General features: G+C 35.3%; 1 protein-coding gene across 1 annotated transcript; it reads right to left on the bottom strand.

The window, feature by feature from the left end:
• Nucleotides 1-1,434: 1,434 nt before the first annotated feature.
• LOC142985811 (zinc finger Y-chromosomal protein-like) lies at nucleotides 1,435-5,430 on the bottom strand. The gene is made up of 4 exons (XM_076134055.1): nucleotides 5,310-5,430; nucleotides 4,595-4,748; nucleotides 3,706-3,819; nucleotides 1,435-2,274 (listed from the first exon to the last, which is right to left on the bottom strand). Exons 2-4 carry the CDS (start codon nucleotides 4,734-4,736, stop codon nucleotides 1,448-1,450), a joined length of 1,083 nt encoding a protein of 360 aa, XP_075990170.1. The 5' UTR covers nucleotides 4,737-4,748; nucleotides 5,310-5,430; the 3' UTR covers nucleotides 1,435-1,447.
• Nucleotides 5,431-20,193: the final 14,763 nt, after the last annotated feature.

Genomic DNA, 20,193 nt, shown 5'->3' with positions numbered 1-20,193 from the left:
AGGTCTCTTGAAATAATCATGTTTAGTAGCGACATCTGTCGGGCAGTATCTGAATTAATACAATCAACTTTTTCGATTATAGTATTAATTCAGCTACTGCACGACAGATGTCGCAAAACACATACTTTGTCTACGATTTTTATATAAAAAGATCTCTTCGTAAGTTATGAGAGCCTGGTACTTAAAGGTGTTGACAAGCTCTTAACACAAGAACACGGCTGAACCAATTCGACTTATTGTTTTTGTAAAATAAATAGTGTTCGAGACACGGGAACGGTTTTAATGGATAGAAAGAATGAGAAATAAATGAAAAGAGTAATTAATAATTAATTAACTCCATAGTATACGTCCACTGTCCCTTTTATTTAACCGCCAATCTATTGCCGATATACTATCTCTCCGCAAATTTTCAGCCAAATCAGTTAGGCCGTTCTTGAGTTATAAATAGTGTATAAAACACGACTTTCTTACCACTGTCTGTCCCTATGACTGTATGTATACTTAAGTAAAAAACTCAAGAAAACAACAAATAACTATTTTATATAATTTATTACATAATTAAACTATTTACATGTACGTACAATCCAATTTCTAAAATGATAAACGAGTGTTATAACAAAGAAAGTCTATAAATAAATATAATGTTTTACAACCAAGTACAATGAAAAGAAAAATCCGGAAAAGTATTAAACATCATTAATAATGCATAACTCTAATTGCTGTTTATTTTAACATGAAAAACATCACGACTTATTCCCACAGGGAGAAGCAGAGACTTGAGAACTCCTCTGATCCTTACAAACTTCCCTTGCTTCATTCACATCCATACATCTTGTCATACAGGACCGCCGGTTACGAGTACTACGAACCTTTTATTCTCTACTAGCTGACCCGCGCAACTTCGCTTGCGTCACATAAGAGAGAATGAGTCAAAATTTTCCCCGTTTTTGTAACATTTTTCACTGGTACTCTGCTCCTATTAGTAGTAGCGTGATGATATATGGTCTATAACCTTCCTCGATAAATGGACTATCTAACACTGCAAGAATTTTTCAAATCGGACCAGTAGTTCCTGAGATTAGCGCGTTCAAACAAACAAACAAACTCTTCAGCTTTATAATATTAAAGTATAGATTGCATATTAAATTCCAAATGATGAGTCTTTAAATGGCCTTTCAAACTACATTTTTGTACAAACGCCTGCCCACAAACAGCGCAAGCGAATCTTCTATCATTATTATGAATTCTCATATGTTCCTTCAAAGTTTTCTTCCTTGCATACGATTTTTTGCATAAAGAACATTCATAAATCCGTTCACCATTATGTTTCACCATATGTACTCTCAATTCATTCTTTGTAAAGCATTTATAACTGCACATTTCACACTGATAATCTTTCTCTTCTAAATGATCTCTTTTCATATGTCTGGAAAGCGTATATCGTCTATCAAAACTCTTCACAAACATTACATTTATATTTTAAAGGCGCGACACCATGTACTTGTACCATATGCTTTTGCCGCGTAAAATATTCACCGAATCTCTCAGGACATTTTGTACATTTAAACCTTTTTATCAATTTATGTACAGAATTAACATGATTCTTATGTTTCTGGTTCGTAGAGAATATTTTCCCGCATATTTGGCATGGATGTGTCCCGTCTGTATGCATGCTTTTCGTATGGACTTTTAATCTATATCTAGTGACAAATCCAGTGCCACATTCTTTGCAGACATAGTTCCTGAAATGTACATTCATATGTCTTTCTATGGCTCCAAAAGTTTCATATTTAAATCCACATATTTGACATTCATACATCGGTTCATCTGACAACTTGAACGGTATAACTCTATCAGAGTATTCCAAATACATTTTTTTCTTATGTACATTAGTTAAATGAGATTTTAGTTCGTTCAAATTTTGTATATTTGTATCACATAGGGTACATTTTAGGTTAGTTATGTCTACATATACTACTAAGCATTCAGGTCCGTATGTTTTCAGTACTTTCTGAATTTCAGGCTTTTTGTGTTGGGCAGCATGTTCTCTCAATTTGCCTATATTATCGCATATATTTCTACAATAGAAGCAAGGGAATCCTTGCCTGCTTTTGCTTCGGAATGCAGTAACGTTAGAATGTTCGAGAAAAGTCGATGCGTTGATGATGTGAGCTAATTTTTCAGTAACATAATGTCTTCGTGCTGTACGTTTAGCTTCTGAAATTTCATAGTTTTCCACCAGTTTCGTTATCGTGTGCGCTTCGATTTTGACACCTGGAAAATAGAGTAAAGTTTTAGTCTGGTTGCACCTTGCGTCCGTTGTTTGTATGTTTGTAGAAGTCCCCGCGACACAAGAGCAATTTTTAGTGTGGGAATGTTGATCATATCTCTGGCTCGATTTCTGGATCAGGCTAAATGCGATTAACATCTCACAGTGTGATACCGTGCCCGTATATGGCAATAGCTCGCCCTCTATTACATAATAATATGACTAACATTATGGCTGTTGAAATAAAAAACATAATTGTTGGAGAAGGAAAACGAATACTTTATTCTAACAACGTAATACACGAGTGAACGAGTGAAGAGCAAAGACCAAGGTCTAGCATAGATAAAATATAATTAGTTTGCGTCTATAAAATAATAGATGGCGCTATGAGTATCAAAATAGCTAACATAAGATTATTAATATTTACTAATATTACAACAATGGCGAAACCAGGCCAGCCTATTATGTACTAGCTGACCCGCGCAACTTCGCTTGCGTCACATAAGAGAATCATTTTATATATTCCTTGCGAGAGATTAGCGTGTTGAACCAAACAAACAAACTACAATTTAATAAAGTATAAGTGGTATAAGTTGACACCTCCCACGCAAGTTGTCGCAGGTTCGAACCCGAGGCAACACACTAATGATTTTGCCGAGTTATGTGTGTATTAGAAATAATTATCACTTGCTGTAACGGTGAAAGAAAACATAGTGAGGAAACCTTGCATGCCTCAAGTTTGTTTAATACATTTATTGAGGGCATGCAAATTCCCCATTTTTTTTTAGTTAAATCCTTGAATTTACATTCATTATAAATAAATAAATTTAACCCATTAATGTCTCACTGCTGAGCAAGGGTGTCCTTCCGTAATGAGGGAGGGGTTAGGCCTTGAGTCCACCACGCTGGCCAGCTGCAGGTTGGGAACTTAGGCGCTTAACACACTGCCCCGCACCACGCAGCGTAGCGCGTGAATGCGTGTTCGAACGTTCATGCGGATCACGCGCATACACGCGGAGAAACATGCACCCCCGCGCGTAGGTGCGGGGCGAGACGCAAGGTATGGCACACCGAATCCCGCAGTGCCGCGCGTGATTTTTATCAAGACTATCGTGATGCTCAGTACTGCACGACCACCACAGAGAACGGCGAATAAATGAGAGCCGCCGTGCGTGAATCTACAAAACACACCTACGCGCGTGAGTGCGCAAAAAACCCGCACGATGATGCAGATCTGCACTCCCGCAGGAACGCGCGTAGGTGCGTCGACACGCAATATGCAGCATGATGCGGGGCAGTGTGTCAATCGCCTTACGTGGGACGTGTCAACTTATATCACTTGGCTATCACTGTTTTTCATTACAATAAATAAATAAATAATAGAGTGTGGCATTGTGTCTCAATATCCCCAAGAAAAAAGGTGTGCTGCTACTTACCGCTAATAAAATCAGACTCATAGTCGAGTGTATCATCATCTGTGTGTGTTTCTGCCGTCTCTTCTTTCCCTTCTCTCTTTACACCTACTTCCATGTCTAGAGTGTCTTCTTCCACTGAAATTATACAAATAATAACATTTAGTACTCATTATTAAAATCATTCATTAAGTTGCACCTCCCACACAAGTGGTTGAGGGTTAGTACCCGATGCAACACAATGACTTTTCGTAAATCTATACTAATCAATCAATACTATAATTATAAAGCTGAAGAGTTTGTTTGTTTGTTTGTTTGAACGCGCTAATCTCAGGAACTACAAGTCCGATTTGAAAAATTCTTTCAGTGTTAGATAGCCCCTTTATCGAGGAAGGTTATAGGCTATATATCATCACGCTACTACCAATAGGAGCAGAGTACCAGTAAAAATGTTTCGGAAACGGGGAAAATGTTGACCCATTCTCTCTTATGTGACGCAAGCGAAGTTGTGCGGATCAGCTAGTATGGGTATAAAAATAATTATCACCTGTTCCAATGGTAAGAAAAGATCATGCAACTAACCCATCCCTCATTACGGGAAACCCTTGCCCAGCAGTGGGTGGGACATTAATGGATTTAATTTTTTTTAATTAAAACTTTGTTTAATAACCAGTCTGTGAATAGTAAGATAGGTGGCAGAATAATGGGTTTTTAAGCTGAACATTTGGCATGTACATGTCACCATGTCAAAGGGCTTCAGGGGTCTTGAACTTTGACTCTTGATTGACCATTAACTATACATTAAAAACTGGATCCCGCAGGGTGCAATCAGTGAACATGTCCAGCCCAATTCCACTTTAGTTTGGCGGTTTTTTTTGCTTTCATCAGTAGATATAAGTTCATAGATTCTTACCACTGACAAATATGGCCTCCTTATCATCTGTAGACACAGCATCGAGCAGCTGCTTCTCTGTGCTTACCACCATCATTCGGAAGCTGGTTGCATCTCGGAGACGTGGTATACAGTTTGTACATATTAGAGAAGTTAAGTGCATGTTGCTTGATAACTGAAAACAATATGAAATATATTTGTAGTGTATCTGACCACTGATTTGGTAGCTGACTGGGTAAACAACTGTGTAAAAAATGTTCTGACTATGCAATTTTTTCGTAAATAATGTTTAAATTCTAATTATTACACACTGAAAGATTTGCACTTGTTTGATACCAACGAAAATACGAAACTGCGACGTCACTACACCGTATTTCTATACTAAAATGTGTTTTCGACAATTCATAAGGAGTAGCTGATTTGACTGGTAGTCAAGTAGCCCTTTACTCAGCAGTCCTGCAAGTCAAGATGTATGTATGTAAATGAAGCGAGGGAAGTTTGAAGGGATTGTTGCAACTATAAGGTCGCTGTTTACTGCTATCGGAGAACGAGGCGATTTTAAGCATGCATTTAAGTAATAAATTTAACAAATTATATAATAATTAATTTTATATTCTGTAGGTACATACAAATTATTTGTTGATATTGGCACACCTCCTTTGGCTTGCGGATTCTCATATTTTATCATCTGTATACACCATATATTGGTCAATAAATGGTTTAATTTGGAACTTACCACTAATTTAAATATATCCAAGAATAATTCCAAATAAACTTCACGAAATCCATTGAAGAAGTATTCCTTTTTCAAATCTCTGTGATGGCCCCGCGCTAAGCAGCAGCGGCATTGTCCATATGTTGTATCAGTTTGATCATTTGATACCGTAATTAATTAATGGATTTTACTTAATTAAAACTTGAATAAAATGCGTTTATTGTAAACAAACATTTAGCGTAGGTACATGACAATAACTGTTGACATTTATTAAGAGTAATAAGAGTTTGCCAGTGTTAAAAATTCTTTGATTGGTAGAAATGGTAGTTTTTCCCTTCAAAAAAACACTTGATACATAATTATACTTTTTAATTGATAAATCCAGCTTGGCCTATAATGTGAAACCACGTAAGGTATTTTATTTGTTTTAAGAAAATAATTGCTATCTAAATACAATAATTTATTAAGTTATTTTACTTTTTGTTACAAACAATAACCGTGAGTTTACTACTATCCAACACTGAAGTCTTTTATGTAAACATTTTAAAACATTGTTTTATCAAGTATTATAATAAATATACATATGTTACCTAATAAATAATATAAGCTACAAGACCCCTAAAAAGCTGAGATAAATTGTTTATTTTGTATATTTATCAAAATCATGAATGTTTCATGAGAAGGGGTTGAAGGGGGAGGAGCCAGGAAAGTCATAAATCACAGACCTGAGTGTGAACAGTGATGTGCAACGAAGGTCGTGTCGATTATCGAAATAAATTTATAACGATTCTCGATACATTCTGATTGAAACTAAATTTTATCACTCCTTTAATGATTTCTTAGGGTATAGTACGCGGCCGTAATAATAACACCTACACTCCGTATCTAAACATTTATATTTACTTTACTTCCTCGCAGCGGCTTGTGCCTATGTTCAGACATACAAAGTTGTTCGGCCTATGTTGTAACGACAACGGCATCCACCTGTTCTATCACTTACGCTTACTCTGTTAAATATCTTGTTATTTTATCTTCTTTACACCGTCTGTATGCATTCAGACGCATAAAGTTATCTAAATCCTTATAAAATTTGCCGTAACAACTCATTAATCCGTTTTCATCAACCGTTCTCCTTTCATAATTGTCTTGTTCTTATAACCTGCCTTTGACTGCTTGCTGCTGTATTCACGCACATAAAGTTAATTGGAGCGTAACACACACGCAGCAACAACGTCGACGTTAATCAGTTTCATCACTCACATATCTCCTACATCCCTCGTCCTAAAACTTTACAATTTTCACATTAACTTGCAGCTATACTCATAGACATAAAGTTATATGCCGCAAACATTCGGATATCGTTATTCCCCTGAGTTTTCAGCTGGCACAGTTATGCGGGGGCGTTCGATACCCCAACCTCCTTTGCGACTATTGTCCACGCCCATACATTTGCGGCTCATTATGTATTCATTGTGGTGACATAATTACTTTTTAACAGGTCAGATAGGCAGTCGCGGCATGTAAAACACTGGTATGCAGCTGCATCCGGTGAGACTGGAAGCCGAGTCCAACATAGTTTGGAAGAAAGGCTAAGCTATGTAGACTGACCAATAAATAAATATAATTTTTGGAAGTTTTTGGGGACACGCCCACTTTAAAATGTTTAATTTTGTTACATTAAACATGAAAAATTAACCCTTTACTGGTCTACTACTGGGTAAAGGTCCTTCCGGAATTAGGGTGGAGTCAGCTCTTGATCTGAGCTACATATTTATTTAAAATTTATGTGATTTAAAATCAATTTTTTCATATTTAAAATTAATTTTACGTAATTTAAATATTTAAAAACATATATTTTGGTATTATAGATCTAAATTGTGATAGAATCAACTAAAAGAAGCCATAAATCACAGAAGCGGACGTCCGATTCGCGTGTCAATATTCCCTATTGCCCTCCCTAGGTACAGCATTTCATTTCTCTATGCACGCGGACGCGGCCACTAGTCCAGTGAAAGCGTTGCATCCTGCATCAAAAATAAACTGCCGAAGAACATATTAAAAATGTCGGCTTGTGTTATCCAAGGCTGTAAAGCACGCAGAACGAATTACTATCGACTTAAAGGCATAACACTCCATCGGTAAGTAAAAAAATCATATTTATTGATATTAGTCTTAAATTCTATGTAATGGCTGTCGATATTCCCGCGCATGCGTCAAGCTAACTTTAAGATAGAAATCTCGACTTGTGCTTATAAATTTATTTTCGGATTGTCTAAATCTGTGAGCAAAAAGTATGTTGCCATGGTAACGAACTTCCCAAAATGATACCTAAGCGACCACGCGACTTGCATTCGGCTTAGGCGGGCGGATCAATATATTTTTGGGAAATTTTCCGTCGTTCCTTTGTTTTCCGCTGAGCGTGAATTTTCCGCATACGAGTAGTTTTCGCATATATTTTAATATATGTAACTACTTATTAATATAAAATTATAGGGTAGACTAATAACGGCTTAAAGGGCCATGCCCACTTCCCATAGTAACATTGGCCAAGGGTGCCCATGTCCAAAACCATATTAAAATGATGTTATGGCATGTCAACTAATGATTTATCCAGGAATTCAATTAAATAAAAGATGGGGTTTCTGAGATAAATATTTTTTATTTTTAGCGATGATAATATTTTTATACAGTGTTTTTTACATAATATGCTGTCACTCCACATCATCATTAGCTTGGTAAACAATTAAAATATCGTCTAAAAACTGAGCAGGAGGAGAAATATTGCTCTGATGCCGTGCCCAGCCCAGATACCATATAACAGTCATGACATGGGCACAGCATCCCACAGTGCGACGGCCAACAACACAATTGCAACAATACTTTTTAATTGCACAAGGACCAGAATCATTGCAATCCAATAATATATACACAAAGTATATCTTTCGACTTATTCGTATATATATCGACACATTGTGAGGGCTCTGGATTTGTTAGCATCCCTTGTAGTTAATTGACTTTCGCCATCTGGCGACAGCGGAACGTGAACATTGTAACCACAACTTTCTAAAAGTGACAATGAATCTCTGAATCCTCTATCTAATATGAATACATCTCCAGCTTGGAAATATTGCCTGCTTGGACTAAGATCATTACTAAATTCACCCTTTATTATATCTGCATCCTGTTGTTGCGGGATAAGGACCAAAACATCTATTATGTATCCATCACTACACACAAAAAGAAAAGGTTTAACAAGATTCTGATACTTGTGCAATGAATATGTTTTTTTTTTGGTATAAGTAATTAGAGCTTTTTTCAATATAAATATATGTACCATCAGCAATTATAATAGGCCTTCTTGATTCACCTCCAAATAAACCGTTTGGAATGAGCAGATTTCTTTGAGCTATTTCTCCTCTTGTTATATGCCTCAAGCCGAGATTACTTGGAACAAAGTCTTGATTGTTGTCGATGTAGTCTTAATTATGTTCCAAAGTGCTTCTTGGCACTTGTAATAACGCCGATATGCGCTCATCACTATCTCCTGTTCTCAGTTTTAGGAGATATGCTGCAAGTGCAAAAGAACCCCTATGCTTTGCTGATAATCTAGGTACTTGTGACAGCAATCTTTGAAATTGAATTTTTGTAAAACCAATGTAATATACTACAATATGTTCAGGCATACTGTGAATATTATCAAAATCTAAATGTGTCAACAAATTATTCTTCAATAATGAAATAAAATCTTCAATTTGAGCTGCACTAAATGTTTTGATTGGATTAAATAATGATGGTAAAAATAAATCCCAAGAATTACTCCTTAAATGGTAATAACAGATCCTACATCAGGGGGTATGTAAAAATTGTAGTCACAAAAAACAATTCTGCGCAGGTCTAATGGCACACAGTGCCAACTGGTATCATTACAACCTGGGAAGAAACATCTACTTTGAGTATTAGGTGCTCTTACATAATTTGGTAGCAGTATACTATCTGAAGTGTTAGCAAGTGGCGCTTCGTCTGGTGGTGCAGCATCAGCCCCTTCAGGCTGTAATGGTGGTATACTCGCAGACACCAATGGTATGTTGGCAGACACCAATGGTATTCTCTCAGGCACTGATGATAATATACTGGCAGAAACCGATGTAGTAGCTTGATGTCGAGCTTGCCTTTCAATCCTACGCCAACAAGTATGACATACTTGTGCAGATCTGGGTAACTGAAATGATATTATATAATTATAGTTACCACTTGAACACAATTATCTAATCCTAAGCACACAATGCTGCACTATGTTACCTAGACAACTAATCAAAATCAATGGGAATCATCAAGTCCTATGATTTACCAATCATGGTCACCCATTACTAATCTACAACATATTAATAGAAATATAGCAGCAATAACCCAAGAGGGACATTAATCAATTATATATTTAACTAAAGATCCATGTGAGACACAGCAGATTTATTAATGTGTCTGGTATTCTGACATAAGAGTAGTTAAAGGACAGGAAATCATTTGATTTCCATCTGGTCAGCGTCAAATAAATTGCTCTGTTCAAAGAGCCATTAGTCTTGGTTGTCAATTGGCATTCAATAAAGAGAATCAGTACTTTCAAATATATTGTAATGAACTATCTAGGAAATTGAGGTAAGGTAAATGGTGATGATGAATATAGAAGAATAAATAAGCTTTAAAATAATTACTCAATGAAAAAATTAATATCTAGATAAAAACACAGTAGTTACCTCACGTGGTGCAATCTGATTGGCAATCACATTTCTTAAACAATTGTCATGTGGAGAATCCTCACTTTGAGAGTGAGATCTCACTCTCAAAACTGATCTGCCACAGCTGATACAAACTTCTGCATGACCAACAGTGCATATGTTGTCTTCTTGATTTGTTGGATTTCTTATTTGGTTCCAGGCTGCAGTCCAACATAAATGGCATACTATACTGCTACTCGACACATGCACCTATTAAATAAACTAAACAATTAGAACTGGATTTTGCTTTTTAAGTAATAAAATCACATACTTATTTAAAAAACAAAGTGGTTTGTTTCAAACTGTGCACTGGTAGGATGTAGGTACTAAGCTAGTGATGTACGTCAGGCTGGCCCGGCCCCATGGAATTTAATAATGAGATTGTTATCAATCCAATGTACCCGGGTATACTAATATATGTAACACCTTCATTTTCAATGTAACTCTTTTTAAAAGAAATTACGTGCACTTCTTAGTGGCCGGGCCAGCCTGACGTTTTCAGCCCGGCCACCTTGTTTCCCACTAATCTACAAAAAATACTGGCAATATTGTGCTACAGATGAAATGTACCCTATAATTTACGCATATGTAACACAAAATCGAATCCTAAAATGCAATAGCATACGAAATATTAGCGGTTGCAGGTGGCCGGGCTGAAATTATTTCGTTAATATAAAACAGTAAAACTGCAACACCTACCAAAAACTAATACCAGTACATAATGAGATATAGAGATATAGAATACATGTAACGCTTTCATTTTAAATTATAATATATATTTAGAAAGAATAATCACTTGAAATTATATTTCAGCCCGGCCACCTAAAAGCGGTAATATTCCCTAAAATCTTATGCCAATTTGTACAGTAAAACCTGATACAGCTATGAAATGAAAGTTACATTCGTTTCGTTTTAGTCGTATACCTTTAAGCCTTCTGTTTGACTAGATTATCAAAATCTGAGAAACTTGCCGAAGAGTGACTATCATTTATTAACTAATTTCAGGACATTTGGTTTGTTGAGTGAAACAAAATTGGTAATTGTCATATTTTTTTAATAATCATTTTTGAAATTAGTTAGACAACATTTGTACTTATATTAATTAGGTACTATAACAATTGTTAATTATAAATAATGTAAAAAAAGGTTACACATTGATAATAACACAGTTATCAAAAAATTATAGTAATATCAATATTACCTTAACATCGAACATTCATTCATTCAGAATATTAGAAGATAATTTTTGGTTAAATACTTATTATACCTTGATAAAAAATCACAGATTTTCATAATGATTTTTACATCAACTTTGAATTTAAAGTTTTGAAAACTTTCAATTAAACTCAATTTGTATAGACGTTATTTCGAAGGATTGTGAACACGATTGCCCGGGCACTGTTTTGTCCAGCTATAATGTAAAGAATATTATATCTTTTGATTTAAATGTAACAGATCAAATAATATTGTTCTGGGTCAGTTTTCAAAACTTTAAATTCAAAGTTGATGTAAAAATCATTATGAAAATCTGTGATTTTTTACCAAGGTATAATAAGTATTTAACCAAAAATTATCTTCTAATATTCTGAATGAATGAATGTTCGATGTTAAGGTAATATTGATATTACTATAATTTTTTGATAACTGTGTTATTATCAATGTGTAACCTTTTTTTACATTATTTATAATTAACAATTGTTATAGTACCTAATTAATATAAGTACAAATGTTGTCTAACTAATTTCAAAAATGATTATTAAAAAAATATGACAATTACCAATTTTGTTTCACTCAACAAACCAAATGTCCTGAAATTAGTTAATAAATGATAGTCACTCTTCGGCAAGTTTCTCAGATTTTAATAATCTAGTCAAACAGAAGGCTTAAAGGTATACGACTAAAACGAAACGAATGTAACTTTCATTTCATAGCTGTATCAGGTTTTACTGTACAAATTGGCATAAGATTTTAGGGAATATTACCGCTTTTAGGTGGCCGGGCTGAAATATAATTTCAAGTGATTATTCTTTCTAAATATGTATTATAATTTAAAATGAAAGCGTTACATGTATTCTATATCTCTATATCTCATTATGTACTGGTATTAGTTTTTGGTAGGTGTTGCAGTTTTACTGTTTTATATTAACGAAATAATTTCAGCCCGGCCACCTGCAACCGCTAATATTTCGTATGCTATTGCATTTTAGGATTCGATTTTGTGTTACATATGCATAAATTATAGGGTACATTTCATCTGTAGCACAATATTGCCAGTATTTTTTGTAGATTAGTGGGAAACAAGGTGGCCGGGCTGAAAACGTCAGGCTGGCCCGGCCACTAAGAAGTGCACGTAATTTCTTTTAAAAAGAGTTACATTGAAAATGAAGGTGTTACATATATTAGTATACCCGGGTACATTGGATTGATAACAATCTCATTATTAAATTCCATGGGGCCGGGCCAGCCTGACGTACATAGCTAGTGCTGACGTCTAGTTTTGAAAACGATTTAGTCTTTTAATGACAGCATGAAACAGTTTAATATATTATAATATTTACCTGCTGTTGTTGAAGCCATTGATTGTTGTACAAGATTTCGCACTTCTGCAATTTCCAACATATGTCGTCGAATTCTTGTCACATTTAGACCACAATTCACGCAGAATAAATGCTTTCTTGAAACTTTTGTTTGGCCTCGGGAAGTACTCACTTCAAACTGAATGCCAGGGTCATCATAAATTGCAGATATCGAGTCCAAGTTCGCGCTGGAGTTGTCGTGTAAAGAGGGTTCGGAATCCATGTTCGGGCCGTGGTTATCAATGTTAGAAGAATCGTCTGAGTCCATTTAATAAGCTTGTTGGTAAATAAAATAACAAAATCACTACAACAAAAACACAATCACGCAAACCGAATACAACGGAAGCTGATCTAAGTTTCGGCAGTTGGTTTTGGTGTTACAAATCATAAATCGATATCTAATCGATTCCACAGGGGGCTTAACAAATTAATTATTTTTTGCTTATTACTGTCATTATAACATAAAACAATACATTTTCTTTATTAGTTGCCTCGTGTTATACGTATTGTTACCATTTTTATTATATTTCTTTATCACTTTTAATATTGTTATTCAATATAAACTCTTTTTACTACACTATTTTCACTGGTGGCAACACTAGTTGCTAGATTGATAGAATACACAGGAATATTTTTCCGTTTCGATACTTATTTTTATTAAAAAGATTTTGCAGTCTTCTTTCGGTGAACTAATAATACGAAAACATGTTAAAAAATATAATATAGTTTGTTATAATAATTGCAATGTTGGCCGGTACCAGGGGCCGAAACAAGTTCCGAGGTCAAAAATACTGATTTTACTGACCAAAAATTCAAAAATACTGACCAAATACAGACCATTTCTAAACCGTTTTTCAGGTGAACGGTGTGAAATAAAAAAAAAATACAGTCGAATTGAAAAGACAAAATCCTTTTTAGATGTCGGTTAAAAAGATTATTTTCGGTTATTGGTCTCCATCATCCCCATAGTCAACCAGCACCGCCTTTTTATTGTGTTAAAGAGCTTTTTCTATTGTTAGTAAAGTTTTCGATCTGGTCTTACGAATTTTTAATCAGGTCTTACGAATTTTCAATCAGGTCTTACGAATTTTCAATCAGGACTTACGAATTTTCAATCAGGTCTTACGAATTTTCAATCAGGTCTTACGAATTTTCAATCAGGACTTACGAATTTTTAATCAGGTCTTACGAATTTTCAATCAGGTCTTACGAATTTTCAATCAGGTCTTACGAATTTTCGATCAGGTCACGTGTCCGGACGCGAGTTTAGAAGTTTTTAAAAATTACAGAAAAGTGCGCAACGGCGCTAAAAAATTTTCACTTTATACTATTGATTTCAAAAAAATAGTAAATTTTAATTTGCTATTCTATTGAAGTCATGTGATGCTGTAATGGATGTATACATATATTACGTAGATCATCCACATAATATCGAGCACCCAAAGCAGCCCTCTGATATCATTACTGGGCAAATCGAGAATGTAAGATTGGCCAACAGCTAAGGAAAACCAAAAAAATATCGTTGAGTTTGGAAAAATACTGACTATACTGACCGATTTTCAAAAATACTGACTTTTACTGACCAGGTCCAAAAATACTGACTTTTACTGACTTTACTGACCTGTTTCGGCCCCTGCGGTACGTACTTCTCAAGGCCTATAATGGGCAAAACCCTTTAAAACATATCTACTGTAGTTTAGAATCCTTTTACAAAGCAATTGCTTGCGAATTTTCCATGTAAAATGTTTAGCAAATGGTCGACGAAAATCGATAACGCAATTTAGGGGTGTAAAAGATGGCGGACTACAAGGGATGTAAAATATACAAAAAGTTTTGACTACCTACCACGTGTGATATTATAATAGCGTGATGGTAAAACTTTATGTCTATTTTAGTACCTTTCAACATGCATGCGGAGGAAGATTTTAATAGTCTTTGAGAAAGGAGGTTGATAACTTGGGGAGGTTGATAAAACGTAATAAGTTTTATCTTTAGAATTTTTGGAGAAATAATTATCTAAGATTCTGTGACCTGATTGAAGCGATAAGAAGAAGACTGAGAAATATATTTCACATTATTTTTATTTAATAATATTATTACACATTAGGAACATACACTAAATTATGATACTGAACGGACCCAAAAATCAGGCAGCATTCGACTCAATGTCCAATAAAAATAAAATTATTTATAATTTTTTTACAACGAAGTATTTAATAATGTCCTCCAAGCCGATACACGGCTAACGGCGGTCAGTTTCATTGAAACTGGCCATCTGTGCAGGACTTTGTTTATAGTGTCCAAGTGTGTGCACAATACACAGGTACACTCTCTATTCCATCACTCTCATAGTTTGGTGGGACGGATAACCGACACGACCAGTGAGAGGTCAGGCGCAGGACCGACGGCTTTACGTGCTCTCCGAGGCACGGAGGTCTTCGACCTCAACTTCCTAACTCCGGGCAATCTCTAAGAAATTCTTAACAGAAAATCTCAGAAAAGACTTTTTGGCCCGACCCAGGATTCGAACCCGAGACCTTTCGCACCGCAGTCGCATATACTACCGACCGCGCCACAGAGGCAGTTAATATAAATTATAAATAGGTACTGTTAACGGCTGATTAACAAACGACAATACACAAATGATTGATGAATGATGAAATCAAACAAATCAAAAAGGTTACATTACTTACCTAAATAGCGTACGGCGCATCGTATCGCCAGAGATTCGTTACAGATGCGTCACACAAACAACCATGCGACACTACGCAAAAACTTACAGAATAAAAAAAAGTACGAAAATAGTCTAGCTACTGATAATAACAGCTGACTCAATTTACTGACTGACACTCACATATCGGGATTAAGCACTTGGTTTTACGACACCACCAACACGCACAATAAATTCTTACCAACTGGTTAATTTAAATGTACTACCTATTTTTTAAAATAAAAACATGGCATATTAAATCATGCCGACAAAGGGCGAAATTCAACAGCATAAACACCGACAAAGAGAGCCGATCGTTTGACGGCGTCGCGCGGTGCGCTTTGTAGTTGTCTTATCGTGCCGCGCTAGTGATGTTTGTTTCTATGGCTTACATTCAAATGTGGAAATATCGGTAAAAATGCATCACTTTATTATCAAAACAGTAGAAACCAACTGAATGTATTATTTGTACCTACCTAAGATTATCTTTAACATTTACACGCTACACGCAGGCCAAGAGGACACAGATTTATTGTTGTAATAATACTAAGTATGAATCATAATCGAAAAAAAAAAAACTTAAAAAATATTCGAGGATATCGATACTGAACCAACGTTTGCTATTTGTTATCTTTATTAAAATAGAAATAATATCTTCTCGTTCAATGTTAGTCTCCAGATAGTTTGATTTGAAGTTATTAAGGTAAAATAAATATCAATATTAAATGTAATTAAGTTTTTGGGTCCATCCCTAACTGCCTATTTATTTTATTTTGCTTCATTAATACGTATGTCACAACTTAGTACCTATTAAGGATCGCTTTCGTTCGGACGTCCGCGCGTCCGGTGGGACTTTGTCAATGCGTGAGCTTGTTATTACTGTTATTTCCAAAACCTTTCTGAACTGTGATTCGTATTGTCGCGCGTGATCATGAGCGTGCGCGGTGTGATACGGTAATTGGTGAATGAACCATGTTTTTGTTTATTTTTGTTAATAATTCGTGTGTTCGTGAAAGTGAATCAGAACGAGGAAGCAAAAAGTGTCGTAATACGTTAGAAAGATAAAATTAGGTATGTAGTGTCTGATGCCCGTGCGTAATTAATTGTTATCAGTGCGTAAATAAGATTCGCAGTTATGCTTTCTGTAATTTAGATTTAAGTGTTACACGTTGTGTAGGTAAGTTATTTAACAATTACTTTAATTAGACAGTTACGTTAATCACGTAGTTGCTAGCCAGTCGAAGACTGAAAGTATTATGGGAAATCAGTATCAGTTTGTATTTATTATTGTTACTAAGACAGAACGTCCCGCGCGGCGTCAGCTGACAGCGCTCGGTCGCGGTCGCACACATCGAAGCGGCGGCCGTGTAACGACGAGCGCTTCTATGTGTTCGTGCACGAGCGCTCACTCACACTACAGAAAAGCAAAAAAATAAGTTGTCCAAAAAAATTTTTTTTTTCGGATTCGTGATCAGATTCATGAGCAGTATCACCTCCCAAAATATTACAAGCTATTATGAGAAAACCCTATATATGAGCTTAGCCTTTTTCCAAACTATGTTGGAGTCGGCTTCCAGTCTCACCGGATGCAGCTGAATACTAGTGTTTTACATGGAGCGACTGTCTATCTGACCTCCACAACCAAGTTACCTGGAATTTAACACGATACCCTTCGGTGAGACTAGTTGTCAGACTTTCAAGCTTCTTACTACGGTTAACGACTATCAAAGATCTTTGAAAATGACAGCCGGGACCCACAATGAGTCACACCAGCACATCAAAATATGACTATTAAACATACTGCATTTAATTTGTGTACTTATGCTGATAATAATAGTTTTTGTTTTATCAAAATCGGATCAATATTACCGAAGTTACAGCGTTATAAAGTTTCACTGCTTTTTTAAATTTGCGTTGCTTCGCGCGCTACGCGCTGACGTCACGTCGTGACAGACACGCTTGTTCGACTGCGGGTGATGCGGAGTTTTGAATTGAAAAGTGATTTGCATTTAATATTTAAAGAGCCTGTGTATGTGTATGTGTTATAAATTTAATCATCGTGTTTTTTGTAAAAATAAGCCTCCACTAAGATATCCTCGATCTCGATCGCCACGCACACAATCATCAACTAGACCCAGGTAAAGAAAGTTGAACTCGTATACTACTAATAATATTTTTGTGTGTAGTTAACAATAAAATTGAAAGTTTGTTACAACTGGCATTACAAATAATGAGTGTTACGTACCTACCAAGTGTAAATTTGGAAAACATAGTTTTAAAATAATATTATAAAAAAAAATTGTCACCCCTGCCTCTGACTTTAGTCAGTCAGGTTGATGGCTATCATATGAACGCATGAATCTACTCTGTAGGTAGTCTTATATGATTGGGTGTGTAATGAGAACTTTTAATTAAACTAACATTTTAATTTTGATATTATTAGATTTAATAAACATGGGTTCTTTTTTCAAAACAAAAAACCAACGCCAACTCAACCGCCGCGCTCGGCTCGCCGCCGCCTGTGAGGTCATTGAACTGCTCATTAAATAGTATCAACTTATTATAAATAAAACGACGTGTTTGCGATTCAGAGTACGAAGAGAGAAGAAGATTTATTTCGGTGAATGTGAACATAAAAGAATGAGTATTTAAAACAATCACTTCCGGACTACAGATAATTAAATTCTATTATAATACCTTTAACATTTAATAGATGGCTTAAGTAGTTAGTTTCATTTGATGTGCATAAGAACAACACCCCCACTACATCACATGAAACCAAATCAAATTTATCACAAATCAATAATTCCCAAATCTTTAACACATTTGTAATGTTTACTCGCACTAAGTGACTTCGTGAATACATCAGCTGGCATATCATTGGTACACATATATTTAATGTTTATAACGTTATTACTAACAGCATCTCTTAAAAAATGATATTTAATATCTATGTGTTTACTTTTTCTATGTAAAGCATGATTAATAACAAGTTTTTGAGCACTTTGACTGTCATTGTATAAGGTAACAGGACACTCATCTTGATTAGTGACTTCAGACAACAATACTCTTAAATACATGGCCTCTTTACAAGCTTCAGACATTGACATGTATTCTGCTTCCATACTCGATAAAGCTACTGTTCTTTGTTTTCTGCTTTCCCATGATATGACACCCCCTGACATCATAAAACAATACCCTGTATATGATTTCCGGTCAACAACATTATTCGCCCAGTCAGCATCAGCAAAACCTAATAGTTCAGAGCTACCTTTGACATACCTTAAACAATAACTTTTAGTCCTCTTTAAATACCTAAGAATACGTTTTGCATAATTCCAATGAATGTCATTATGACAAGAATTAAATTGACTTAAAAAACTAACACTAAAAGCTATATCAGGCCTCGTTAACACAGATAAATACATGAGACTACCGATCAATTGTTGATATGGAATATTAGTATCATTAACTTTGTTATCTTTATCTATATTTAGCTTTAACTCCATAGGTGTACTAACCTCTTTACAATTTAACATGTTAAATTTAATTAATAATTCCTCAATATATTGTTCTTGATCTAAAGTACAAACATTATTTCTATGATCAATATTTACTCTCATTCCCAAACATTGTTTTACTTGTCCAAGATCTTTAATTTGAAATTTACTATTCAAAACTGAAATTAAATTATCTGTCTCCATTTTACTACTTGAGTACACAAAGAAATCGTCCACATAAAGAGCAACAATAACTTTTACATTATCATAAAATTTAGTAAATACACATGGTTCTATATGACTTCTCTTAAAGCCTAATTCTGTCAAACATTGATCAACCTTATCATACCATGACCTTGACGACTGCTTTAAGCCATAGATTGCTTTATTTAGTTTAACAATTGTATTCTTATTATTACAATCTGAATTATCCTGTGGATGAGCCATATAAATATCTTCTTTTAAAATACCATTCAAAAAAGCTGTTTTAACATCCAGGTGAGTAACTCTTAAATCTAATTGTACAGAAATAGCAAATAGCAATCGTAAAGTACAGTGACGCACAACAGGTGAGAATGTCTCGTCATAGTCTATTCCTGGTTTTTGGGTGAAGCCCTTTGCTACCAGACGAGCACGATATCTAACACTGTTTTCACTGTCAAACTTTCTTTTATAGACCCATTTACATTGAACCACTGTTTTACCTTGAGGCACTTCACTCACTACTGTCCATGCATCATTCTCTTTGAATGCTTGAAGTTCTTCCTCCATCGCAGTAATCCACTTGTCTTTATCGGGGCTTTGAAGAGCTTGTTGGATACTGACTGGATCACCTTGACTATCAGAATTTGACTGCATGCACAAGTTTGAATGACCGTAACGCTGTGGTGGTCTCCTATTCCTCTTTGGCTCTTCTGGGGTTGGAATCTCAGTTACATTCTGCAAAATAGTGTTATCATTATTAATTTGATTACTATCCTGCTCAGGTTCTTTATCAACAGATTCATCTGTTTCCTCCTTCACTGTGTCTGAGATTTCCCCCACTGAAACTGATATGGTATTATCTATGTTACTCTTCATGTCTTCTTGGATTATGACATCCCTGCTGACAGACACACATTTCTTATCTGGGTCATAAATCCTATACCCTTTAACATTTTCCGAGTAACCAACCAATATATGTGGTTTTGACTTAATATCCCACTTAAGTCGCTTTTCCTTTGGGATATGCACCATGACATGGCTCCCAAAAATCCGAATGTGGCTAAGATCAGGTTTCTTCTTAGTCCAGAGTTCAATTGGTGTCACATTGTGTAAACCCGATGCTGGTGATCTATTTCTAAGGTA

Source organism: Anticarsia gemmatalis, chromosome W (genome assembly GCF_050436995.1).
Source record: "Anticarsia gemmatalis isolate Benzon Research Colony breed Stoneville strain chromosome W, ilAntGemm2 primary, whole genome shotgun sequence".
Classification (NCBI taxonomy): domain Eukaryota; kingdom Metazoa; phylum Arthropoda; class Insecta; order Lepidoptera; family Erebidae; genus Anticarsia; species Anticarsia gemmatalis.
This window is presented reverse-complemented; position numbering and strand designations above follow the sequence as displayed.

Excerpts from the sequence above, each read along its gene's own strand:
- LOC142985811 (XM_076134055.1), bottom strand. The coding sequence starts at position 4,736 with ATGCACTTAACTTCTCTAATATGTACAAACTGTATACCACGTCTCCGA. Across the intron at positions 3,820-4,594 it reads GGAGGCCATATTTGTCAGTG|TGGAAGAAGACACTCTAGAC; the intron begins GTAAGAATCTAT and ends GTATAATTTCAG. Across the intron at positions 2,275-3,705 it reads TGAGTCTGATTTTATTAGCG|GTGTCAAAATCGAAGCGCAC; the intron begins GTAAGTAGCAGC and ends TCTATTTTCCAG.